This window comes from Scyliorhinus canicula, chromosome 14 (assembly GCF_902713615.1).
Source record: "Scyliorhinus canicula chromosome 14, sScyCan1.1, whole genome shotgun sequence".
Classification (NCBI taxonomy): Eukaryota; Metazoa; Chordata; class Chondrichthyes; order Carcharhiniformes; family Scyliorhinidae; genus Scyliorhinus; species Scyliorhinus canicula.
Window position 1 is genome coordinate 72,782,778 of NC_052159.1, and position 27,528 is coordinate 72,810,305.

Genomic DNA, 27,528 nt, shown 5'->3' on the forward strand with positions numbered 1-27,528 from the left:
TTTCACACTGCCCCACTCCACCCCCCCAACGCAGCTCCCAAACAGCAGTCCCAACCCATCCACCAACCCCGTACAAACAAAAACAGATCAACCACAAACCCCAATACCCCCCTTAAGACACACAACCATAACCCACATCATCCGAAAGCGAGAGAGAAAAAAACAACAAACAGAATAACCAGCAACAGCATAAACAGTGATACAAAAGAAAAAGCTCCCACAGCCCCCAATCTCTAGTTCAAGTCCAACTTTTCAGCCTGCACAAAGGCCCACGCCTCCTCCTGGGACTCAAAATAGTAACGCCGGTCCTTGTAGGTGACCCACAGGCGTGCAGGCGGCAGCATGCCGAACTTCACCTGCTTGCCGTGGAGCACCGTCTTCGTCCGGTTAAACCTGGCTCTCCGCTTGGCCACCTCTGCACTCCAGTCCTGGTAGACGCGCACTACCGAATTCTTCCACTTGCTGCTCCTCACCTTCTTGGCCCATCGCAGCACACACTCCCGGTCACTGAACCGATGGAACCGCACCAGCACCGCCCGCGGGGGTTCATTCGCCTTAGGCCGCCTGGCCAGTACTCTGTGGGCCCCCTCCAGCCCCAGGGGCAGATGGAAGGATCCTGCCACCACCAGCGAGTTCAGCATCACGGCCACATAGGCTGGCAAGTCCGACCCCTCCAGCCCCTCCTCGAGGCCCAGGATCCGGAAGTTCTTCCTCCTTGATCAAAACTCCATCTCCTCGAAACGATCTTGCCACTTTTTGTGGAGCGCCTTGTGCATCTCCACCTTCCCCACGAGGGCAGAAACCTCATCCTCGCGCTCAGAGGCTTGCTGCTGCAACTCAAGCATCGCTGCACCCTGAGTTGTCTGGGTCTCCAGCAGCTTACTTGTCATTCAGGGACCTTCAGGGATTCCAGCAACTCCCCTTTCAGCTCCGTAAAATAGCGCAGAAGGGCCGCCTGCTGCTCCTCCGCCCACTGCCTCCACTCCTCAGGGGCTCCACCGGCCGCCATTTTGTCCACCTTCCCCCGCTTTTCCAGGGGAGCTGCTGCCGTTTTTCTCCTCGCCCCACTCCAGGTCCGCACCATACATCCCGGGGGGTTTTGCTCCAGACCCCTTTATCCACCGGGAATCGTCGAATCAGTGCCATTTGGGGCCCTTAAAGAGCCCACAAGTCGTATTAAAGTGGGAGCTGCCGAACGTGCGGCTTAGCTCCGCATAGCCGCCACCGGAAGTTCACATGCTCTTTCTCTTTCCACAGGCAGATCAGAAGCGTCACACCCACCGCATGGCTTAGAGCAGACTGGTTAGTTAGACTAAGTTACTATAGCAAGATTAGCAGGAGAGTCAAACTCAAGTCGGAGAATTGTTAACTGTTCAATAAATGTGTTAAACCTATCTCCAACCGTCCTTTGTCAGAGCATACATCAAGGACACAGCTTATGCTACATGAAGAAGCATAACACAACAATCGTCAGCGATAATCTTGGTGCCCGCCAGGCACAACCATCACAAGAAGATGGAACCCTGGGTTTCAAAGCACAGAAAACACCCAGATTGAGTGATTGTAGCCTGGCCAGCCACCTTCACTAAGTGTGGGTAAAACCTAAAGCTCAGCTGTGAATCTGAGTCATACTTTGTTGAGTGAGAGAATTATGAATAAAATTGTGTTAAACCGTGAACCTGTTTTGTTCTTTGTTCAGCTCGCAAATAGGGGTACCTGTGTAAAATGTTTGATTAATACACCGGGCGAAGTATCTGAGATTTTACAGATACAAAACTCACTCTTTCCTTTTTGTCTTAATTTCAATCTCCTTTGTCATCCAGAGAGCTCTGAATTTGTTATCCCTCTTGTGGTGGTATGGATATGAGCACTGCCATTGGTGCAGAGCACTGGCTTCCCATTGGCTCTGGCTGGTCATGTGCCTCTCGTACGATTGGTTGGGACTAGTCATGTGACTGCTCTCCAATTGGTCGAGAGTCAAGTAGGCCCCGCCTCCGAGGCGGGGTATAAGTACCCAGAGTTCCCGGCGGTCGGCCATTCGCTGTAGTCGACCACCATGCTAAGAACTAGTTGATTAAAGCCACAGTTCGGATCCTAAATGTGTCTTGAGTCGAATTGATGGTACATCACCTCTCTTTCCCTTTCAAGGGAATATATTTCAACTGTGCCCAAATGATCTCTTCTTTGAAGGTAGCCCACTGATCAGGTACCATTTTTCCTGCCAAATTTTGACTTCAATTTATTTGGCCCCGGTCTGTTCTTACCTCATTGAAAATGACTTTCTCCCAGTTAAGTTTTAATATTTGCGACTGTTCTTTTCCCATTTAGCCTCAAAGCTATGATGCAAATTTCACAATCCCTTAAATGTTCTCCGACTGACACTTGATCCACTTGTCCCACTTCATTTCCAAGAACAAGGTCTAGCAGTCCTTCCTTCCTTGTTGGACTGGAAACATTCCACTAGAAAATTTTCCAGAACACACTATTGACCCTCTCTGCCCTTTAAACTAATACTATCCCAGTGTATATTTGGGTAATTAAGTCCCCCAGCATTTGTGCGCTATAATCTTTTGCATCTCTAAGTAATTTCCTCGCAAATCTTTTCTACATCCTTCCCATTAGCTGGGGCTTACACACCACATGCAACAATGTAACTGCACCTTTTTTGTTCCTTCACTCTAGCCAAATACATCCTGTCCTTCACCCCTCTGGTGCATCCTCCTTCTCCAGCACAGTAATACTCTTCTTGGGGCTGGTTTAGCACAGGGCTAAATCGCTGGCTTTGAAAGCAGACCAAGGCAGGCCAGCTGCACGGTTCAATTCCCGTACCGGCCACCCTGAACAGGTGCCGGAATGTGGCGACTAGGGGCTTTTCACAGTAACTTCATTTGAAGTCTACTTGTGACAATAAGCGATTTTCAATTCATTTCATTTTTTCATTTCATCAATACCACCACCACTTCTGCTTTTTCTATTTTCCTATCTTTCCTGAACATCTTGCATCCAGGGATATTTAACGCCCCCAAAAAAAGAACAAAGAACGGTATAGCACAAGAACAGGCCCTTCGACCCACCAAGCCTGCGCCGTTCATGATGCCTGTCTAAATGATGCCATTCGCAGTTTTGCCTTTCTTGGAGCTAGGTCTCTGTTACTGCCACAGAACCTGGGCCAGGACTTTACAGCCACTCCCGCCTGGTGGCATATTATGATTCTGCCGAAGTAAATGGCAATTCAAAGTGCGCACTGCATCCACAAGGGGAAGATGCACTGTGACAGGGCCGTAAATTCCTGGTCCACATTTCTACATGCCAATCTATACCTGTTAACTCACCAATCTGATCAAAAGACAGAGGGACATCTGGACTCGAAACGTTAGCTCTTTTCTCTCCTTACAGGTGCTGCTAGACCTGCTGAGATTTTCCAGCATTTTCTTTTTTGTTTTCATTTGTACATCAGTAACTTTGATGTTAATGCTAAGAACAATAAATAAAAGGGGCGGTATTCCCCGTTTTTGCGACTAAGTCCCGACACCATCGGGAAAACTGGTCTTTTACGGCAGGAAAGCTGGCGTCAAAAGGCCACAGATTCATCGTCTTGCAGGGGTCTAGCAGGCAGCCGTCGTGGAGCTCGCAGCTTTAGCTGCTGATACGGCCCCCCGCACATCTGGGTCAGAGGCCGCGCACACGCACGGCGGTGGCCTCCAGCAGCCACACCGTGCTCCATGGCGGACTCAACCCGCGGACCTGGACCAGCAAAATAGTGCCCCCAATCGGCTGGTCACGCGCCCCCGACCACCCGCACACATTGCTCCCATCCCCGAATGAAGCCCCCCTGCCCGCTGTTCGGCCCTCCCTCAACTGTGGGGGCCCTGGACTGAGTCCGTAGCCAGTCACGAGGTTCCTGAACTGCAGGACCGTGAGAGGTCCACGCCGCCGGGTATTCGGCTGGTTGGGGATGGAGCATCGCGGGGCGGGCCTCCATGAGTACGCCGATTTTCGGCGGTGGAGAATTGAAGAACCGGCGCAGCTCCCAATTTCCGCCACAGGGAGCGGAGAATCCAGCCCAAGGTGTGCGGCGGGATTCTCCATTGTGCCGCTGCACACCCACTTGCGGGGATTTCCCGACGGCATGGAGCTTCCCACAATGGGAAAACCCATTGTCTGGCTGGCAGGAATGCCGACGGGGGCGCGCTGTACCAGAAAAACCCCTGTGCCTTTCTATGCTGCTGGTGTTCCTGTTGTCTCCAAATAAACTGAACATATTAAAAACAGAGGCGGCCCCATTTGTCATCCGTGCTTTAATAGAATAAAGAAATTATTAAATCAAGAATAAGTCAATCTTACCTCCCGGCGGAACATCACGTTCAAATATACAGAGTTGGTAACCAAACTGTTTTTCTAGAACACCAGGTAACAATTCCAAAGCAAATTGTTCTTCTTCCTCAGCACTAAGAAGAGTTTCATTACTCTTCAGGAGCAATACATAGGCGTCATATTCCTTACTGTCTGAAAATGAAAGCCAAGGCATTAGCTGCAATCAGCATAACTAAGCAAATTATATTTTTGGTTTAATGCTTATCCAAGTCCACCTACTGAAGAGCAATTAGCGATGAGCAATTAATGTTGGCCTTGCCAGTGATGCTCACATCCCAAGGACTGAAAAATATAGTATTACTTTTAGATTTAGCCATATAGGATAGGACAGAAATTTTTGATTTAGTACATCTTGTGGGAGCCCAATATAGCTTTGGAAATCTTGTGTAATTTGAGAACAATAAAAACAAATTCAATGCCAGAGTGGTACCACTTGTGCACTATATGATATTTAAATATAGAAGAACACAAGGGAAACATCCCACTACACACACACTAAAAATATTAGTGACCATTTTTTCCCATCTTTTTTCAAAATTTATTTATGGGATATGGGCATCGCTGGTTAGGCCAGCATTTATTGCAACTCCCTAGTTGCCCTTCTAAAGGTGGTGGTGAGTTGCTGTTAGGGAGGGAGTTCATGGATGTTGCTCTGCTCTAGATGGTAGTGGTCATGGGTTTGGAAGGTGTTGCCTAAGGAACCTTGGTGAGTTATTGCAGTGCATCTTGTAGATGGTGCACATGGCTGCCACTGTTCATCGGTGGTGGAGGGTTTGAATGAAGGGGGAGCTATCAAGCGGACTGCTTTGTCCTAGATGGTGTTTAACTTCTTGAGTGTTGTTGGAACTGTACTCATCGTGTTGAGTATTCCATTGCACTCCTGACTTGTGACTTGTAGATGGTGGACAGGCTTTGGGGGGTCAGGAGGTGAGTTACTTGCTGTAGGATTCTTCGTCTTTGACCTGCCCTGGTAGTCATAATATTAATGTGTCTGCATTACTCATGTGTCAGTGTGCACTTGGTTAGATCAGCAAGACTTCTACAGTGAATGTGATCTAGCAGGAACATCCATTTCATGGTCCATCAGATTATTTAGAGCTTCAATCAGGGTTGTTACTTATTTACAGCTGGGAAGTCTTTGACTGAGGGGTAACATTCCCATTTCTAAGAGAGATGTTGATGGTCAAGCCCTATTGCAGGCAACATGTGGAAAACTAGAATATGGAGCAAAATTCTAAGAGTGGGATTCTCCATTCGCTGGCTAAAATGTCAGGGGATGAGTTCATTTAGGGGGACATCTGAACTCTGCACTCATTTGATGGCTAATTAGCCGTTACTTGACTGAAAATAGGATTTCTGCACCTTAAGATGTCTCACCTCAGAGAGTTGCAAGTACTCAGAGCAGAGACATGTGGCATTGGAACAGGTTGTGGATCAGTGTTTGGAGTGGGGGAGGGGTGTCTCTTATATGATGCTAAACTAGCAGGCCTTGGCAAGAGAGGTGAGACACTGTGGTTTGAGAGTCCAATAGGGTGGTGGTGGTGGGGCTGCTCTCCAATGGGCTCAGGGCCTATTAAAGTAGGAACTACCCCCTATCTAACACTAGTCTGTGTGGGCCTCTTCCATCTCCGGTTAAATCCCAACAGCGACAGCTGGATGAGGCCGTACAACACCACCTCAGCCACTGGTATATTAGCAGTGAGGGCAGGGGTAGTGGGTGGACAGCAGGCAGACCCTCCACTGGATTTAATGAGGCTCCCTCCCTTCAAACCTACAGATGTGGGAGCATATAATCCAGCTCAAGGTTTCTAAATACAGGTTGACATTCAGCAGATAGAGTGGCCAGTGGCTCAGTCAAAAGGGTTGGGTTTGGGGTGTACTCAAGGGAGACTGGAGCATTAGCTCTTAATTTTAAATTGATGTACAACTGAGGTACTTTGCAAAGTGTTGAATTAGGACGTATCCTAGGATGGAACAGAATGGAAGGGACTATTTACAGACACAAACATACCAAAATACATATTTCTTTTCTTACTCAATGTATGAAATGCAAGCGGATGCATTAATTGTCCAACACTCTTTGCTGTTAGAATATGCTAGTGTTTTTTTTTGCTTGAACAACTGAAGTTCTTGATGGCATGCCGATCAGAAAGTAAAAAGAATGAACTGCATTTATTCAGCACATTTCACATCCTCAGGCCTTCCAAAAATAGCTATCTAATGCCTTGAATAAAGTGTGATCACTGTGCAGTATGTAGATGACTGCTTTAAAGTAAAATAGTTGTCTTTTTAAAGAGCGTTTTCATATTCCTACCTTCAAGAGTTTCATCTTTACCGGTAACGTCCCTGAAGCAAAGGGCAATTTCCACATTAAACTGTACACATAAAATTGCCACAACGATGAACACAACAATAATGGAGATTAATGATTTAACAACTCCATGAACATCATTGTTGTCTATGAGAGAAAAAAACACTTTAAGTGTTCATTTATGCTGTTGTCAGCTGACTATGTTTATATAACAAATACAACCTTAGTAGTATCTGAGAAAGTTAACATAAACACATTCCGTTAAACATTACATTTAAGAACATTTCTATTTGCTCTTACACAAAACACTTACATTTTAAAGGATGATTAAGCCACAAACATATGTAAGATGATTCCAATAGATTGCTTTGCTTCACAGCCAGATCACATTGTGCAAAATAAAGTGAATATTTACCAAGTGGATAAAAAGGTAACAAAGCAAACATGCTTGATTGGAATGTTTCAACAAATATTTCACAGGTTATGGTTAAGTCCAAAAATTTAGCTGATTAAATGAGTTAAAATTCTAATTTTTACACAAAATTCCACAAATGTCGCCTGGTATTTGAATCTGCAGTCTTATCTCTTTCCCGTGGATCTCAATAAGCCACCCATCCAAATTCCGAGAGAGCGGAGGTCCTAATTCACATATGTTAATTAGGGTCTTATGACACCAATGGCTGCATTTCGGCTGCAATTTTAGCTTTGGCCTGAGCAAGAAAGTTAGCAAAGGTCAATGTGAAGGAGATCAGAAGCTGAAATTCTCCTTCAGTAATTATCCTTTTGCAGAGCCAGGAGGAGCAGGAGTTCCTGCGGCCAAGTGCAGTCCCAGGGACTGTTTGCCATTGGAATAGGAGCAGAAGTAGGTAATTCAGCCCCTCGGACCTGCTCCGTCATACGATCAGATCATGGCTCATCTCTTCTTGGTCTCAAATCCACCTCCCTACTTGTTCCCCATATCCTTTTAACCCATTTTAAAAAAAATCAGAAATGTATCTATCTCCTTCTTGAAACCATTCAATGACTCAATCTCCATTGCACCATGGGGCAGCGAATGCCTCTCAAACTATATCTGTGACCTCTCATTCTAGATTGCCCCACAAGGGGGAACATTTGGTCTTTGTTTACGTTACCAATCCCTTTTAGCATTTTATATACCTTGATCAGATTCCCTCTCATCCTTCTACACTCCAGCAGGTATATGTCCAATCTGTTTAATCTCTCCTCATACGTCAACCTTTCATCCCTGGAATCAATCTGGTGAACCGCCTCTCTACTCCCTTCAATGCCACTGCATTCTTCATCCAATAAGGAGACCAAAACAGGACACAATACTCCCAATTTGGTCTCACCAACACCTGATACAATTGCTGTACTTTTATACTCCAGTCATTTTGCAATAAATGCTAACATTCCATTTGCCATTTTAATTACATGCTGTACCTGCATTCTGACTTTCTGCAATTCATGAACAGAGTCACCCAGATCCCTCTGCCCAGACGCATTTTGAATCTGCTCTCCATTTAGATAATAATTTGCCTATTTTTCAGGCCGAAATGGATAACCTCACTTATCCATATTAAACTCTATCTGCCAAATTTTGGCCCAATCGCCTAACCTGTTATATCCGTCTGTAAAATCTGTATCTTCTCTTCACTGCCTACTTTCTCACCTATTTTAGTAACATCCGCAGATTTTGCTATGTTACACTCGTCCTTGTTTGGGAGATCATTCATATAGGTTGTAAACAGTTGAGTTCTGAGGACTGACCCCTGCGGCACTCCATGAGTTACGAGTTCGCCAGCCAGAGAAGGATCCATTTATCCCAATCCTCTACTTCTGTCAGTCAGCCAATCCTCAATCCAATGTAGTACTCTATCCCCAATCCCCTGCGATCCAACCTTCTGGATCACTCTTTTATGTGGCAACTTGTCACTCTGGCACCAGGCAGGAAACATACCATGCCGGTTATTCGATCCTGCTTAGAAAGGATGCCCCTAATTATAAAATCCCCTATAACTACCACTTGTCTTTTTGCTCCCCCTTCTTGGATGGCCTCTTGTATCATGGTGCAGTTGTTTACCAGCTCTCATCCCTACAGTCCTTTTCCTCATCCACAGAGGGAGCAAGTACCGCGTACTTGTTGGATTAGATCAAGCGCTGAGGCTCCTCCATTTCTGGATTTTGGGTCCCTCTGCTTGCCTCACTTGCAGTCACACCCTGCTGTCTTCGCCCACTGGCCGAATTTGAGGTATTTAATCTACAGGATGCGGTTGGCTCCTGAAAAAAGCATCCAAGTAACTATCCCCCTCCCAGATGTGCCGCCGTGTCTGAAGCTCAGACTCCAGCTCATCAACTCTGAGCAGATTACCTCAAACAATAACTGCTTGCTGCAGATGTGGTCACTGCAGCTCACAATGAGATCTGCCACTTCCCACATCGTGCAGCGACAGCACACCGCCTGCACAGCCACCTCTACTTCAGTTAGTTAATTAATTAATTTGTTTTGCAGTGCTTTGTTTTCAAATTTGGCATAGATTCCCTACCAGCCAATCAGTTCACAGCTATCTTGTGATATCAGTTTTTTTCCACTTCAGTGGAATCCCTGATACTGTCCGCTCCAGTGATCCACCTTCCAAGACTGTTCCCTGGAGATTAGGCTGTGAATCCCCGAGGTAAGTTACTTCATGTACTCACCGCTCTGATTCTCTGCTCTCCGAGACTGCTCCCTGAAGATTAGGCCATGATACCCCAATGTAAGTTACTTTATATACTCACCTCTCTGATTCTCTGCCCTCCGAGACTGCTCCCTGGAATCTTGGCTGCGAATCCCCGAGGTAAGTTGCTTTATATACGTGCGGAACAGTGGAACAATGGTTAGCATTCGGAATGCCCAAATTACTAACAAGCACGTCTTTCAGGACTTGTGGGAGGAAACCGGAGCACCCGGAGGAAACCCATGCAGACACGGGGAGAACGTGCAGACTCCACACAGACAGTGACCCCAAGTTGGAATCGAACCTGAGACTCTGGAGGGGTGAAGCAACAGTACTAACCACTGTGCTACCGTGCCACCCATATACTCATCGCTACAATTCTCTGCCATCCGAAACTGCTCGCTGGAGATTAGGGCGCAAATCCCCGAGGTAAGTTACTTTGTATACTCATTGCTCCGATTCTCTGTCCTTCAAGACAGCTCCCTGGAAGCTAGTCCGCAAATCCCCAAGTTATTTTATATACTTACCACTCTGATGCTCTGCCCTCCGAGACTGCTCTCCAGAGACTAGACCGCGAATCCGCAAGATAAGTTACTTTATATACTCACCGCTCCGATGCTCTGCCCTCTGAGACTGCTCCCAACTTTCCCAACCCTTTCCTACACATGTTAGCAGAGAAAGAAAAATATAGGACAATACCTTTCTGATGGAGAATTATGTACCCTGAAGTCATCTGGCTGGGAGTTCGTAAAACACAGTTAAAGAATTGATTCAACTGCTCTTCTTTAATTTGAGTAAACATCAGCGGATATATAATATATCGTTTGTTGTTTCGAATTTCCTCTCTGAAATGCACAATCAATTTTACTTTGACAATAAAATCTAAAAATAAGTTGCCTTGACATTCCCTTTGCAGAATTATAAAAGGAACATAAAAATTAAATCAACAGCTTCTTTTTACTTAGCTTCTTAAACACAGAAAATCATCCAAGGATGATATATAAAGGCACACCTTAATTATGAGGAAGAGTTCAAAGATGGATTTTTGATGGTTACCTGAGGTGACCATATCAGAGCATAAAGAAAAGACAGTGGTCAAGATGTTCTTTTTTTAATATAAATATTTTTGTTAAGGATTTTTCATATTATACAGATCAAAGGTAAGCGTGCACATACATTGAAAACAAAATATATATATATATATACATACATCGGTCGTCTTCCGTTATTTACATCAGTTGCCTTCTGTTATTTACAATGGTTACTGCTTCTCGTTTTACGTTCTCCAATAGGCGTTTAGTTCTAGCTGGTTCTCCTGCTTCGATCTTCCCCTTTTCCTCTAGACCCCCCCTCCCCTTCTAGTCATCAAGCGTGCCTTCTTCCCTCATCAGCTCTTATGTTCTATTCCTGTTGGGATGGTGTGATGTCGTATATTTTGCTATTTGCTGGGCATGGTTGGCTCCGCCTCTTTATTCTCTTTTCCAACCCCCCACCCCCCCCACCCCCCCCCCCCCCCCCCCCCCCATTTCCTTTTTCTACCTTGACTCCCCTCTTCCTTCCTCTGGCTTATTAGCTGGTTGCTACTAACAAGTCCTGGAATAGCTGGGTGAATAGCTCACATGTTTTGTGGAAGCCTTCTTCTGACCCTGGATGGTGTATTTACCTTTCTCCATCTGGAGAAATTCCAATAGGTCGGACAACCAGTTGCAGTTTTCGGTCGTGCTGCTGATCGCCATCTGAGCAGGATTCTCCGCGGGTGAATCGGGAGGCAAAGAAAAGGGCATCCTCCCCATGAACAGCTTGGGCTGTTCTAAGACCCCAAAGACTGCCACTCTCGGGCATGGCTCCACCCTCATCCCCACCACCTCGGACATTGCCTCAAAGAAAGCTGACCAGAAACCCGACAAGTTTGGGGCAAGACCAGAACATGTGGGCGGAGTTGGCCGGACCTCCTTGGCACCGTTAGCATTTGTCCTCCATCTCCGGGAATAACCTGCTCATTCAGGTTCTGGTTAAGTGGGCTCTGTGTACCACTTTCAGCTGTACCACTTTAGGCTTGACGCTGTGGAGTACTTTGCTCCAGAGTCTCCATCCTATTTTAGACCCCAAGTCCTCCTCCCACTTTTTTCTTGCCTTGACAAGTTGTGTCTTAGCCCTCCGCAGTCGTCAGCCATACATGTCGCTGCAATTATTTGAAGTACACGATATGGTGTGAAAACCTGCTATTTTAATGGGCTGTTTTACACCCATCCACACTTTGTGGTTTTCAGGGAAAATCCCAGCCAGAATCAACTCACCCATGCTGCCCGGTGTAGGTAGTTGACCTTTTTGCAGCACTGGAGGCCTGTTCTCCTGATCATGTTGCCCGAGCTTACTGATGCAGCCACTTCGTCTGAGGCAGCACTGGCTGTTCTGTGGCTTCCCCTCTGGGACCCTCAGGGAAGAGGACATGCCTCCTGGCCTCGGCCGCATCTAGCAGTATCCCCAGGTCTGCATCCCCGAATCTTGGGGCCGGTCTTGGCGCCATGGCTGTGAGCTGAGTGAGTTTGGCTGTGCAAGTGCTCGACCTTGTGGGAGGCTGGCAAGCACGGTCCCAGTGAATCGGCTGGTGAACCGTCATTTGTGGCGTGAAGCCCGTGGGACCCCGTTAAGTGGACCAATTCACGCTGAATAGTGTTGCCAACCTCACAGGGCCGAGCAACGGGGAGCTCATGGCAGATCCCGCTCGCTTCCACACTTAGAAATCTTTCCGGAGAATTGCGCCCTAGATGTGTATGGTGTAAGTACACCCACAGCGCAGTTAGGAAAGTAGTTCTAGGATTTTGACATTAAATGAATGGTGATATACGTTTCATTCAGGACATGTGTGGTTTGGAGAGTAACTTGCAGGTGCTGGTATTCCCATGCATTTTCTGTCTTCGTGCTTCTGGTGTTAGAGGCCATGGGTTTGGAAGATGCTGCCGAAGGAGCCTTGTTGAGTTGCTACAGTGAACCTTGTATATGATACATGCTGGTTCCACCGTGCACCATCGGTAAAGTGAGTGAATATTGAAGATGGTAGATGGGGTGCCAATCACGCTGGTTGCTGGTTGCTTTGTCCTGGATGTTGTTGGAGCTGCACTCATCCAGACAAGTGGAGAGTATTCCATTCCACTCCTCACTTGTTCCTTGTATATGGTGGACAACACACATACAAATGTATGAATTAGGAGCAGTGGTAGGTCATTCGTCCCTTCAAGCTTACTCCAGCATTCAATAAAGTCTGATTGTGGCCTCAACTCCACATTCTCCTCTATGTCCAATTTCTTTTGACTCACTTGTTACTCAGGAAAATATCTACCTTTACCTTAAAAATATTCAATGGCTCTACCTCCATCATTATCTGGGGAAGAGAATTCCAAAGACTCATGGTTCTCTGAGAGAGAGAAATTCTCCTCATCCATGTCTTAATTTGGAGAACCCTTATTTTTAAACTTTGTCATCTTGTTCTAGTCTCTCCCACAAGGAGAAACATGCTTTCAGCATCCACCCTGTTAATTTACTTCAGGATCACATCTGTTTTAATAAGATCAATTCTCAAACATTTGAGCTCCAATGGATATTCATGGATGCTCATCCTCTCTTTCCTCAGAAAATAATCCACCTATCCCAGGTATCAGGGGCGAAATTCTCTGCAGACCGTCGTAACGCCGATTTCCGGCGAGCAAAATTGGAGTAGATGACTCCGGCGTGGGGGCCTTCTTTTAGGCGGCGATTCTCCGTTCCCGGAGGGGCCAGCAGCTGACTGACGCGATACGCGTCAGTTTCACCAGCTGCGGAAGTGGTGAGACCCGGCGTTTTTTGGAGGAGGAGGAGGAGAGAGACTGACCCGGCGTTTGGGGGGGGGGGGGGGGGGGGGGGGGAGGAGGAGAGAGACAGACCCGGCATTTGGGGAGGGGTTCCGGCATTTGGGGGGGGGTTCCGGCATTTGGGGGGGGGGGGGGTTGCGGCATCGGGGGGGGGGGGTTGCGGCATCGGGGGGGGAGTTGCGGCATCGGGGGGGGGGGGGTTTGGGGGCAGCGGCGTGCAGAGAGGGGGGGTGACGGATGCCCGGGGCCAACGCACCGTCGCCCCCCCTCTGTACGCCGCTGCCCCCTACCCCAACCACCCCCCCTCACCACCCCTACCTCCCTCCCCACCACCCCTACCCCCCTCCCCACCACCCCTACCCCCCTCCCCACCACCCCCCCCCCCTCAACGCCGGGTCCCCCCCCTCAACGCCGGTACCCACACCCCGTCCCCCTCCCTCTGAAGGCCGGTACCCACACCCCCCCCTCTCTCCTCCTCCCCCCTTCCTTCCTCCTCCCCTCCTTCTTCCTCCTCCCCCCTTCCTTCCTCCGTCCCCCCTCCTTCCTCCTCCCTGCTTCCTTCCTCCGTTAGTGGGGGGGGGGTGCGGCGTTAGTGGGGGGTGGGGGGTGGGGTAGGGGGCAGCGGCGTACAGAGGGGGGGGGCGACGGTGCGTTGGCCCCGGGCATCGCCCCCCCTCTCTGCACGCCGCTGCCCCCAAACCCCCCCCCCGATGCCGCAACCCCCCCGATGCCGCAACCCCCCCCCCCCCCCCCGATGCCGCAACCCCCCCCGGATGCCGCAACCCCCCCCGGATGCTGCAACCCACCCCCCGATGCCGCAACCCACCCCCCGATGCCGCAACCCACCCCCCGATGCCGCAACCCCCCCCCCCCCCCCCCTGCGTGGGGTCGGAGAATTTCGCCCCAGGTGAGTGAACCTTCTCTGAACTGCTTCTAACGGGCAGACATTGGGAAGTCAGAAAGTGAATTATACCGTACAGAATTCCCAGCCGCTGAGCCCCTTTGGTAGTCACAGTATTTATATGAATGCTTCAGTAGGTTTATGGTCAATGGTAACGCCTGAATATTGATCATTGGAGATTAAGTGATGGTAATGCCATTGAATGTCAAGAGATGGTTAAATTCTCTCTTTTCGGTCATGACTGATCTTTTATCCCAACTCCACTTTCCTGCCCATTCCCCATACCCTTTGATTCCTTAGGGGACCAAACAATTGCCTATCTCAGCCTTTAGTAAATTTAATAATGAAGCATCAATAGCCCTCTAGTGCAGACTATTCCAAGGATTCACAACCCTCTGAGTGAATATATTTCTCCTCATCTCAGTCTTAAATGATCAACCGTTTATCCTGAGACTGCGCACAGTGTCCTAGATTCCACAACCAGGAAAACAATTGCTCAGTGTCTACCCTGTCAAGACCCTTCCTCCAGATTTTGAATGTTTCAATGAAATCACCTTTCATTCTTCAAATTCCAGGAAATATAAAACCATTTTAGTCAGCCTATTATCATAGGACAACCCAGACCATCCCAGGACCAATCTACCGAATCTCTGATGTACCATCTCAAAGGAAAGTATGTCCTTCCTCAAGTAAGGAGACTAAAGCTGTGCAGAGTATTCCAGGCGTCATCGCACCAAAACCATATTTAATTATAGCAAGACTTCCTAAATCCGGTACACCAATTGCTTTGCAAAAAGAGCAACATGCCAGTTGCCTCCTTAATTGTTTGATGTACCTGCATGCCCACAGTCCGTATTTCATGCACAAGTATATCCGAGTCCCTCTGAACATCAATATGTAAAAGTTTCATAACTTCTAAGAAATCAGCTATTTTTCAATTCTAATTATTAAAGTGAATAATCTCACACTTGCCCACATTTTACATCACCCACCACCACATTTTACATTATGACCCATCTTGTTGCCCATTTATGAAACAAACCCCTATCTCTTTGCAGCCTCTTTGTGTCCTCCTCACAGTTTACATTCCCATCTTTCTTTATCATCAGCAAACTTTGATACATTACCCTTTGTCCCTTAAAATAGATTGTAAATCGCTGAGGACCCAGAAATCACTGTTCCCGCAGTACCATAAGGTCCTCGCTTTATTGGTCCCTTGGTTACCCTCTATTTCATACAGAACAGTTTCATTGCAAATGTGCACATTAATATCACAAGTTGTGTAAGGAAAATATATACTGCCTTACATCTCCAGAACATTTCAACATGTTTCACAGCCAATGCATTATTTTGGAGGTTCCAGTAATGAATGTTGTAATATAGGCAATAATAAGTACAGTAAGTATTTATCACCTACCTTCTAAAATCTTTACACACAGGCTGTGTTTTCTTGCACCTAGTCACGGCGTCATTACCCAAAAACCAATTTAGCTGCACAGCCATTTCATTGCCGGCAACTGCTGTGCAATTAATTGTTCTACTTTCACCTAAGCGTTGGAATAATCAGATATGAGAAGATATTTCTCGCAGTTGCATAATTCCTGTAAATTGAACTAATTTAATTAATTATTAAGATTTAATTAACCTTTTACTCAAATGAGTTATTTGAAGAAATCACAATAGTTTTCTTATATCTGGGTTGCTGCATTTTACATTTCATTAATTATCTGCTATAAAATAATTCTGTAAATAAACTTTTCAATAGAGAAGCGATATTGGCTTGCGGAGTTGTACTGAGTGTTAGGCTGTAGCCCTTACTATTTCAAATTGACATAATCGCAATGTAATTTGATAAGTCAAATGTAGTGGAGATTTGGATGGGAGGAAGGGAAGCAGAGACTGCTGAAGCTGTGGAAGCAATGCAATAGGAACTAGACAATATTTGCAACTGGTCAGAACTATGGCAAATTATGTTTAGTGCTGAAAAGCACCACTGGAAGCAAAACATGCATAAAGATCATAGTGAATGGTATCCAGCTAGTTAGCAGAGGGCCTAAAAGAGATTTTGAATGCTTGCAAATTCTCCACTGGACAATGGAACAATAATTAGCAAATCAAATTGACTAGTGATCGTGATTATTTGAAGTTTCTCCATTCTTTTTACCTCTTGATCTTCTATTATTTGTGGGATGTTTATAGAGAATGAAGACAGACACAAAATGCCCGTTGAACGCATCCGCCATTTCCTTGGTTCCCATTATTAATTCCCCAGTCTAACCATCAAGCGGTCACTTTAGATACTCTTTTCCTTTTTAAATGCATGTAGATGTCCTTACTATGTGGTTATATATTTCTGGATAGCTTTCTCTCACACTCCAATTTCTCCCTCCTTATTAATTTTCCAGTCATTCTTTGCTAATTTCTAAAATCTGTCCAATCTTCTGACTGACCACTAATCTTCACAATATTTTATGTTTTTTTCTTTCAATGTGGTACTACCCGTAACTTCCATAGTTAGCCATGGATTCTGCATCCTTCTCAAAGGGTCTTTCTTAATGGAATATATCTTTGCTGAGAGTTATGAAATATGTCCTTAAATGTCTGTCACTGCTCCTCCACCTGTCCTACCTTGTAACCTATTTTCCCCATTGACTTTAGCTAACTCTGTCTTCATGCCTTTGTAATTGCCTTTATTTAGGTTTAGACCGACAGCTCTCACCCTCAAAATGGTAAATTCTAATATGTTATGTTTATTGTTGACGAGAGATTTTTTGCTATAAGGTCATTAATTGATCCTGTTTCATTGCACGATACCAGGTAAAAGTAGCTCATTGACTGGCACTAAAACCTACTGCTCTAAGAAATTGTCCTGGATACATTCTATGGCAAGAAAAGAACGTTAAAAATAAATCAGTAAAAGGGTGAATATGAGGTTCAGATTACCAGGAAGGTTGATTGACTAAGAAACCTATAATGAAATTCACAAAGGTCTCGACAGATTCATCTCAACAAATCACTGTTATTAGATTTAGGAGTATGTCAAAGTATTTTGTGAGAAACTGGTTTGTTAGGTGAGATGGGACAATGGTACATTCCTCCTTGCAAATTACAATGTTTATGTAGCACATGAGAAACCCTTGTCAAACGTGTTTGAATCAAGCCAAGTTTAATTTACCTCTGTTTTGAAACTGGTTGCAATTTATATGTTTTAATGCCAAGAATCCTACACTCTGAAGCTGAAATCAAGAACTCGTGATGTGTTCTGTTCAAGCCCACTGCATTTCGCTTCTTCGTTTTGTATTCAATATAAAGTATTCTGATAATCCACACCGGTAAAGAAATAAGAGATATATAGAATACAATATAAACAGTACCCACCTAGAACAACTTCAATACGTTCTTGGTATGGATAAATTAACTTTGGTCCAACAGGACTTTCTTAAAAGAAATTAAAAAGAAGTTAATAAAAGCAAATTCTCCAATGTAACGACGTAATGTAACTACACAATAACTTGTATTTATACAGAAATTCTAAATATCTCATGGAACCTTACAGAGGTGAAAGTAGCCTGTGCTAAAACGGTTAGGAGTGATGAGGAAAAGCATGGTCAAAAAGGTAGGTTCTGAGAAAGAGGGGTCAGGTAAATAGTTGGGAAGAAAATATAGTCACGGGTTAATGCGCTAAAAGAGTACTCTATCAAAACATAAAGATAAAAGAAATATTACACAAACTCACTGCTTATATAGTCATCATTAATCTCTATGTATACTGATTCTATGAATTATATAGGGTACAATTCAACGGAAACATTTCTAAATGTCATTTTGGCCGAGTTTGGTGGGGTGATTCTCGATGGCTGCATTGGCGAGATCGGCCTGTGTTCAACACTTAGTGTTGAAATTGAGCCCCCACATCTATCTCACCATATTAGTTGTCTCGCAGTTCGATTTGCATCTCAGCATCTCACTGCTAAAAATGGGGAGCTAGTTTTAAAACTTCCCTCACCATTCACTCCCAGTCAACATACAAGCATGGTGGCGCACAGATCTGCCCCTTGCTTTTCTTCTATAAATTTGGTGTACCCAATTAGTTTTTTCCAATTAAGGGACAATTTGGCATGGCCAATCCACCTAACCTGCACATCTTTGGGTTGTGAGGGGGAGACCCACACAGACACAGAGAGAATGTGCAAACTCCATGCAGATTGTGCCCCCGGGCCGGGACTAAACTTGGGTCCTCCGTGTCAAAGGCAGCAGTGCTAACCACTGCGCCACCGTGCCGCCTCAGACCTGCTCCTTGCTTTGGCCTGGTCAGGCTTCTCGACATCGTTGATGAAAGACAGGCATCCTGTTCCCCCGAGAGGGTTGGTGGCCCAGCAGCAGTGTCAGCAATGCCACCTGGGAGGCAGCAGTGTCAGCAATTCCACCAGGGAGGCAGCAGTGTCAGCAATTCCACCTGGGAGACAGCAGTGTCAGCAATTCCACCTGGGAGACAGCAGTGTCAGCAATGCCACGTGGGAGGCAGCAGTGTCAGCAATTCCACCTGGCAGACAGCAGTGTCAGCAATTCCACCTGGGAGGCAGCAGTGTCAGCAATTCCACCTGGGAGACAGCAGTGTCAGCAATGCCACGTGGGAGGCAGTGGCAGCAGGCCAGTGAGAGCGGCATGACCAGGAGGACCGGCATCCAATATCGGAAGAAGACCAACGACCTCCACCGAGCTGCAAGGGCAAGTTACCACCTCGCTCCTGGCATCAGATTCGCATGCCACCCCTCAAATTCTTGTACCACACCCGGCCCCCCCCCCAAATCACTGGCTTATAGCTCGCACCCTCCCCACATCCGATCCTTGTGCTTGTTTCTCAGAATCCACTAGCACCCAGCAGCACAAGCCCTTGATGTCCAGGTGCGGTACGCACATATGCCACCTGCTATAGAACCCTCCTGACTGATCAAGCATGCGGCTCACAAAGCCCCCTCTTTGTCCCTGCAGCAGAAGGCAGCCCATAATAAACCGGAAAGGTCCAAGATGGGTGGCAGATTCCCAGAGAACAGAGTTCTCCCTCCCTATGAGGAACGGATCCTGGAGATCGCGGGGTTGTCCGCAGAGAGAGCAGTCGCCGACAGTAAGGGTGGCCTACACCAGAGAGGTGAGAATCTACTGCCCCTTCATACAGATGACCTGGCCCAAGCGAGTAGCTCATGCCAGACAAAATGATCCTTCTCTCTCACTGACCACATGTCCATTGTGCCGCAGAATCTCCATCTGATGATGCCAGGCGTTCCAGAGTCATTATCCACCCCCTGGCACCCAACAGACCACCTCAGAGGAGAACTCTAAGGAGACACCATCGAGACATCACAGCTATCACCCCCATCTTCCACCAGCGCGATGGGCTACATTAGTGGACAGGCTTCTGGGGCACAATCTGGTGAGCACTGCACAGTTGCTGATGCACATCAGGTGGAGGCAGGAACATCCAGGGGGTCAGCAGTCACATGTCTGCTGGATGCTAGGACTTAGCTAAGTCCCAGTCAGATGCCGAACCTCTGGACAAGGTTCTCTCAGAACCGATGCAGATGATAGGACAAAGCGATGACATTCAGGAGGGGATGTCAGGTACATTCCAGCAACTGCATGGCTGATTGGAGGTGTCCCAAAGGCTTCAGTTGCAGGAGACGTTGCCGACCATGCTTGGCACTGAGGCCAACACTGCTAGGGTGGCGACCACAATGGAAAACCGAGAGCACAATGAGCGCGTCTTGCGTGCTGGTGTCCAAGATATGGCTCAGTCTCAGACAACCATGATTGAGGGTCTTGACATCATGTCCCAATCACTTTGGGACATGTCCCAGATGCAAGTGGACATTGGTGAGGCACTCTAGCGCATGGACCTGTCACTTGGGACGTGTCCCAGATGCAGATGGAGATTACCGAGGCACTCCAAACATGGCCCAGTCACAGGGGAGCATCACTGAGGGCGTCAACAACATTGTGCAGTCAATGGGGAGCCGCCAGGACTGGCAAAGACAAAAGACTTACTTCAGCTGCCCCTCCAACCCATGGAGACACCCAGAGCCCAGCCAGACCCATCAGGAAGGAGAAAGTGCTGAAGGCGAACCTGGAGCCTTCCACCAACGAGACGATGGTGGGGTCTCTAGTTTTCCCGAATCCCTCGCTCCGGACACCGGTGCACCTCAAGGGCACCGGACAAAACATGGTGGCATGGCAACGTCAGTGACATTGGTAAGTTGGCTGGCCCCACCCCTGATGTGCATCCTGAGGACACACCCAGACATAGCAGTGGACCAGGAAATAGATTGAGGAGCACTGAGTGGGCCCAGGGGTGGGAGGGTCACTATCTGTAGCTAAGGGGAATGGAAATGTTCAATGTTCACTATTAAACCATGTTATACCCATCACGTTAACTTCACAGCAGGCCTGCCTGCATCCCCACCCCCTGTTGCACTCTGCTCCCCTCAGCCCCACCTCCCAGGCATAATGGTCTATTGGGGATCCTGAGATTCTTTGGGTGCGGATAGAGTGGGGTTCGTGTATGGAGTTGCGGTTGATGGAATTGGTGATGACCTCACTGCCGTTTTCTCTGGGGAAATCATCTGCGTACCCGATGGTGGTCTCCACATTGAAGATATGGAGACAATTTCAGCAGCACTTCAAATTGGGGGCGGTATCGAAGCTGGCGCAGGTTTGTGCGAACTACATGTTGGCGTTAGCGAGATTGGATGTCAGGTTTAGGGGATGGGAGGAGAAGTGGGTGGAAGGAATGAGGGATTTGTTTTGGGAGGAGTTGTCGGAGAAATTTGGGCTTTTGTAGTTGGATTCATTTAATTATCTACAGGTTCGCAATTTTGTGAGAAAGATCTTTCCGACATTCCCTGTGGTGCCGTCATCCTCATTGCTGGAGGGTTTTGTCATTTGCAGGGATGGAGGAGGGGAATAACTCAGGGATTTATGGAAGGATAATGGCGGAGGCCAAGTGGGAGGAGGTGTTGGGGTTGGAATTGGAGGACGGGGTGTGGTGCGAGGCTCTGCGCACGGTGAATGCTATGTCTTTGTGTATGAGATTAGGGTTAATACCATTGAAGATAGTGCATAGGGCATAGGTCTAGGACGAGTAGGTTGTTTGCGGGAGTGGAGGATACGTGTGAAAGTTGTGGGAGGGGTCTGGCTAACCATATGCACTTTTCTGGTCGTGACCTAAGCTCGTGAAGCTCTGGGTGGCCTTCTTTAGCACCATATTGTCGATTCTGCAAATTGAACTGAAACCCTGTCCCTTGGGGGCCATATTTGGTGTGTCAGACCTTCCAGAACTGCAGATGGGAACGGGGGCTGATGTCCTGGCCTTCACCTTGCTGATTGCTCGAAGGCGGGCATTGATGGGGTGGAGATCAGCTTCTCTGCCTAGTGCCTCAGTATAGAACATAGAATAGTACAGCACAGTACAGGCCCTTAAGCCCACGATGTTGGGCCGACCATTTATCCTAATCTAAGATAAACCTAACCTACACCCCTTCAATTTATCGCTGTCCATGTGCCTGTCTAAGAGTCACTTACATGTCCCTACTGACTCTGACTCCACCACCTCTGCAAACAGCGCAATCCACACACCTGCCACTCTCTGTGTAAAGAACCTACCTCTGACATCTCCCCTATACCTTCCTCCAATCACCTTAAAATTATGTCCCCTCATGACAGCCATTTCCACCCTGGGGAAAAGTCTCTGGCTATCCGCTCTATCCATGCCTCTCATCACCTTGTACACCTCTATCAAGTCACCTCTCTGCCTTCTTCACTCCAGTGAGAAAAGCCTTCACTCCCTCTACTTTTCTTCATAAGAGATGCCCTCCAGTCCAGACAGCATCCTGGTAAATCTCCTGTCTCCTCTCCAAAGCATCCACATCCTTCCTATAATGAGGCAACCAGAACTGGACACAATTTTCCAAGTGTGGTCTAACTAGAGTTTTATAAAGCTGCAGCAAAACCTCGTGGCTCTTAAACTCAATCCCCCTGTTAATGAAAGCCAACACACCATACGCCTTCTTAACAACCCTATCAATCTGGGTGGCAACTTTGAGGGATCTATGTACGTGGACCCCAAGATCCCTCTGTTCTTCCACACTTCCATAAATCCTGCCTTTAACTCTGTATTCAGCATTCAAATTCGACCTTCCAAAATGAATCACTTCACATTTATCAAGATTGAACTCCATCTGCCATTTCTCAGCCCAGCTCTGCGTCCTGTCAATGTCCTGTTGTAACCTGCAACAACCCTCGACACTCTCTACAACCTTCGTGTCATCGGCAAACTTACTAACACACCCTTCCACTTCCTCATCCAAGTCATTTACAAAAACCACAAAGAGCAGAGGTCCCAGAACAGATCCTTGCGGGACAGCACTGGTCACCGACCTCCAGGCAGATTACTTTCCATCCACTACCACTCGCTGTCTTCTTTCGGCCAGCCAATTCTGTATCCAGACAGCCAAATTTCCCTGTAGCCCATGCCCCCTAACTTTCTGAATGAGCCTACCATGGGGAACCTTATCAAATGCCTTACTGTAATCCATACACACATCCATTGCCCGACCTTCATTAATGTGTCTCGTCACATCCTCAAAGAAATCAATGAGGCTTGAGATGCATGACCTGCCCCTCACAAAGCCATGCTGACTATCTTTAATCAAACTATGTTTTTCTAAAAAATTATAAATCCTATTTCTCAGAATCCTTTCCAATATTTTGCTCACCACAGACGTAAGACTGATGGGTCTGTAATTCCCAGAGATTCCCCTATTCCCTTTCTTGTACAGGGGAACAACATTCGTCTCCCTCCTAATCATCCCGTACTACTCCAGTGGAGAGTGAGGACACAAAGATCATCGCCAATGGTGCAGCAATCTCCTCCCTCGCTTCCTGTAGTAACCTTGGGTATATCCCGTCAGGCCCAGGGGACTTATCTATCTGGATGCTTTTCAATACTTCCAGCACATCCTCCTTCTTAATATCAACCCTCCTTCTTAATATCAGTATGACTGGGGGATGTTGTGAAATTGTTAAGTACAATGTGTGGGGGCAATTGAGGGGATCCACCAGAGGTGGCTGCAATTTATTCTCAATGTTAAAGAGCTGGTCACCATTAGTTGCTAGGGACGGGGGAGGAGGGTGTTCGGGTGGGGTCTTTTTGTTGAGGGTCTTTTTGTTTAGAGAGGAGGTTTGGGGGTGGGGGGTAAGGTTTTGGGTTGTTTGTTATTGTTCTATTGTGCTGCATAAAATTTAAAATGTTGAATAAAATAATATATTTGATAGAAAGTACTATTTTAAAATACGTTTTATTTGTTAATGGTGGGGTGGGGGTGATTTATCTCCATGTATCCAGATCCAGGCTTCTGGATTATTCATCCAGCTTTGATTCTGCAGTCATTCCCACAGTTCAGTCAACACCAGTGGGAGGCGGGATAAACTATCCTGTAAGAATAAGAAGGATATGACTATAGGTCTCCCCATTTTCAAACAATCCACACAATTTGGAATTTGGTTGCAATAGCATTTTCAAAAAAAGGTCAAGTTTTGATTTGGTCAAGGGTGACACGCGGCACAGTGGTTATCACTGGTACTACGTCACTGAGGACCCAGGTTCGAATCCCGGCCCTGGGTCACTGTCCATGTGGAGTTTGCACATTCTCCCCGTGTCTGTGTGGGTTTTACGCCCACAACCCAAAGATGTGAAGGGTAGGTGGATTGGCCACGCTAAATTGCCCCTTAATTGGAGAAAAAATAAGTGGGTACTCTAAATTTAGTTTTAAAATGTTTAGATTTGATCTTAAGACCTGGATCAAAGTTTGCTATTCTGCAGACCATTTTCTTGAAGATATCCATTAAAAACGTGCGTGGTTGTTCTTGCCACCATGAATTGACTAAAATGCTTGTTGACCTGCCATTTAACAGTAGATAGATATTCTGCAAGTAATCTAGCAATGCTTTCAAATAGGCCCAAAGATGATACTGGTACCTTTGTGTCAGAGGAATCAAGTTTATCAGGATTTCCTCTGTTCCTGCCACAAAAATGTTAGTAAAATGCACTACCTTTCAGTGTCAACAGTAATGTCCGTGTAACATTATACTGTCCTCCAAAATGTTCAAATGTAAGTTTGCAAGTGTAATTGCCAGCATTTTCTTTTTCTAGCTTGTGAAACAGTAGTGATGATCCTGTGTGAATATATTCTTGACAGTTCTGTAAGATACAACCAACCAATTGTTGTCAATATTTAAAAAAGCATAGTCAAAACTTGCACCACGATCATTAAAAACAAATGAATTCTTATCAAAGTTCAAGCGGATTGTATTTCACCTGCCATCAAGGAAAACATTGGTCATAAAAGAAATTACTCCTGTTCTCTGTGAACATTTTTTGAATTTAAGGTATTTCAGATTATTACGGTGGAATCATTCACATTTCCATTTTCTGAAACCACACAGTTTTGCGAATGTGACAAATAAATGGCTTCTGGAATGTATTTGAACATTGTTGTTCATGTTTCAAATACTGTTGAAGCAATTGATCGGTACAATTTTCCTAAAAAAATGAAATTATATATCATCGGTCACTTATATCTCAAATAGGGCCCTTAACAGTTAGCTCTGCCACTGCCCCAAAGGAACATTAGTTTTTTTTGTATATCCCACCTTGTTCAAAACTCGATTGCAGAATCAGCAGATTGTCGAACACCACCTCATTAGCTCAATTAGAGTTAGCTTTATCGTCACCTGATTTTGTCACCACTTAACCTGTGGCAGAATCACTGAAGTGACTTGTGTTTCCCTATTGTACCACTTGTATTCAAAACAGGTCAATGGTGAGGTCAATATACCATTCAGCCCCTCGAGCCTTCTCCACCATTTAATAAGATCATGGCTGATCTGATATAGTTAGGGAAATAGATGCATCAAATTAGCGCTAAGTTCCGCCCATTTTCAATTTGCAGATTCATCGAATTATAGAAATTTCACAGAACCGAAAGAGGCAACTTGGCCCATCATGTCCACACTGGCCAAATAAGCCATCTAGCCTAATCCCACTTTCCAGCATTTAGTCTATGACCCTGCAGGTTACAGCACATCAGGTGTAAATTCAGACACTTTTTAAATGAGTTGGGGGTTTCTGCCTCTACTACCCTTTCAGACAGTGACCCCAGGCTCCCAGAAATCTCTGGGTGGAAAAGATTTTCCTGATCTTTCGACGGGCCACTTTACTATATGTCCCCATGTCACTGAATTTTGTGCTAAAATAAATAACCCCTTCCCATCCAGTCCATCCAGGCCCCGAACAATTTTGTACATTTCAATCAAAATTCCCCTCAGCCTCCTCTGTTTCAAGAACATCCCCAGCCTATCCAATCTTTCTTCACAGCTGTAATTTTCCAGTCCTGCCAACATCCTCCCAAATCTCTTCTGCATCCTTCCCGTGCAACTTCATCCTTTCTGTAATGAGGTGACCACTTCCCCAACTGCCCATGACCGCTTCCACTCCTGCCCCGTGACCGTTTACCCTTCTACCCCATGACCGCTTATCCTCTGCCCATGACCACTTCGGCTTCTGCCCCATGACCGCTTCACCTTTTTCCCCATGATCGCTTCACCTTTTGCCCCCAGATCGCTTCCTTTCCTGCCCCATGACCACTTTCCCTCCCGCCCCATAGTCTTTTCCACCCGATCACCGCTCCATCGCCACTTCCCTCCCACCCCATTGCAGCATCCCCTCCTGCCCCACCGTTGCATTCACTCCCACCCCATGGCCACTACCTACCTCACTCCACTATGCACTCTCTTCCTCGCACCCCCTGTACCCTGGACCTTTGAGGAATTATTTCCCCACTGTTTCCTGCTCACTAATGAGTCTATCATGGGCCGGTGCAGGGAGAAACCAGTCTCAGACTGGGTAAGCAGCTTTATACTATTTTTGAAATTTTACACATCAGCCTGGCCCACTGCAGAACTCCGGGATGTAATAGTTTGGGAAAACCTGATGTAATCCTTTGTCTTGTTTCACCTCCCACTACCTTATACTTCCCCGGGCTGAATTCCATTTGCCACTTCTCTGCTCATCTGATCAGTTCATTGATATCTTACTGCTATCTACTGCAATCCTCCTCACTATCTACCGTGCAGTCAATTTTTATGTCACCCGCTAACTTCTTGATTGTTCCCCCTATGTTTATGTCCAAATCATTAATACATACCACAAAAAGCAGGAGACCTAATACTGAGCCCTGTGGAAACCCACTGGAAACATCATCCAGCAGAATTATCCTTTGTTTCTTGCCACGGAGCCAACTTTGTAACCAGCTACCTACATTCTCCTGAATCCTATGGGTTTTTATGTTTTTAACCTGTCTGCCATATGGGATCTTGGGTGGCATTTTGCACTTCTGTCCATGTTGGGTGGGTTCAGCAATAGAAGCGGAAAACATTACAGGAAGGTCAAAGTCACGTTTTACGTTGGTGTAAATGTATGACACGATTGTCCCTGCAAACTCCCACCCCATCAGTGAAGGGGCATGTTGGCTAATGTTCAATGTCGGCAACATAATTTCAACATATTAACATAAAAGTATTAGGCGCTTAAGCCTGAATTATCCCCCCCGCCCCCGCCACCCCATCAGAAAATTGGAGTGACAGCAGAACGATGTGAAACACAACTGGTCTCCCAAGGCATGCACCTGTCGAGCAACTCTCCCAGGGGAGCTCAGCTGAGTGCAGTGCTCAGGGAAGAGAGAGTCAGTTTTTAAAAATAAATTGAGAGTACCCAATTATTATTTTCAAATTAAGGGGCTTGGGGGGGGGGGGGTTAGCAATTTAGGCAGCAGTGCTAACCACTGTGCCGCCCAGGAAGAGAGGGTCATACCAGGGCAGCACTCCGTGGTACTGCATAGGATAGTGCCTGGGTACTGCCAGACAGCAGTGCCTGGGTAGTACCAGGGGGCAGTGCCAAGGTGGGGTGCAGAGGTGGTTTCAGAGTGAAATTCAATGTGCCGGGGCAGTCTTCAAAATGGAGGCCGGATCCTCGAGTGACTAAGTTGCTGGTGAGGCAGGTGAATCAGAGGCTACTCCGCCAATTATACGTCATGGGAGCCACACCTTTAAGTTTTTTCTTGAAAGTCCAAGACCATACGACGGAGAATGCCACCGTTGCAGTCACCGGTTTCAATGCTGCTTTTCCCAGCCACCATCGACCTTTGCCGATTTCTAGGAAAATCTCACCCTTCATCACACCAACCCAAACTACTGCTTCATCAATGTCTGGTTGTTGCAGTTAAATGAAAACCCCAACACTATTTTTATCGCTGCTGATTGGAGGTA

General features: G+C 46.5%; 1 protein-coding gene across 1 annotated transcript in view; it reads right to left on the reverse strand.

Moving 5' to 3' along the window:
- The window catches only part of LOC119977839 (interleukin-18 receptor 1-like), an 84,997-nt gene that overhangs the window by 22,327 nt on the left and 35,142 nt on the right, over positions 1-27,528 (reverse strand). The window contains exons 5-10 of the mRNA XM_038819077.1: positions 24,256-24,403; positions 17,530-17,589; positions 15,569-15,698; positions 10,102-10,247; positions 6,689-6,832; positions 4,345-4,506 (exon numbers count right to left, since the gene is read on the reverse strand). Coding sequence (XP_038675005.1) covers positions 4,345-4,506; positions 6,689-6,832; positions 10,102-10,247; positions 15,569-15,698; positions 17,530-17,589; positions 24,256-24,403 — 790 coding nt within the window. The remainder of the gene's footprint in view (positions 1-4,344; positions 4,507-6,688; positions 6,833-10,101; positions 10,248-15,568; positions 15,699-17,529; positions 17,590-24,255; positions 24,404-27,528) is intronic.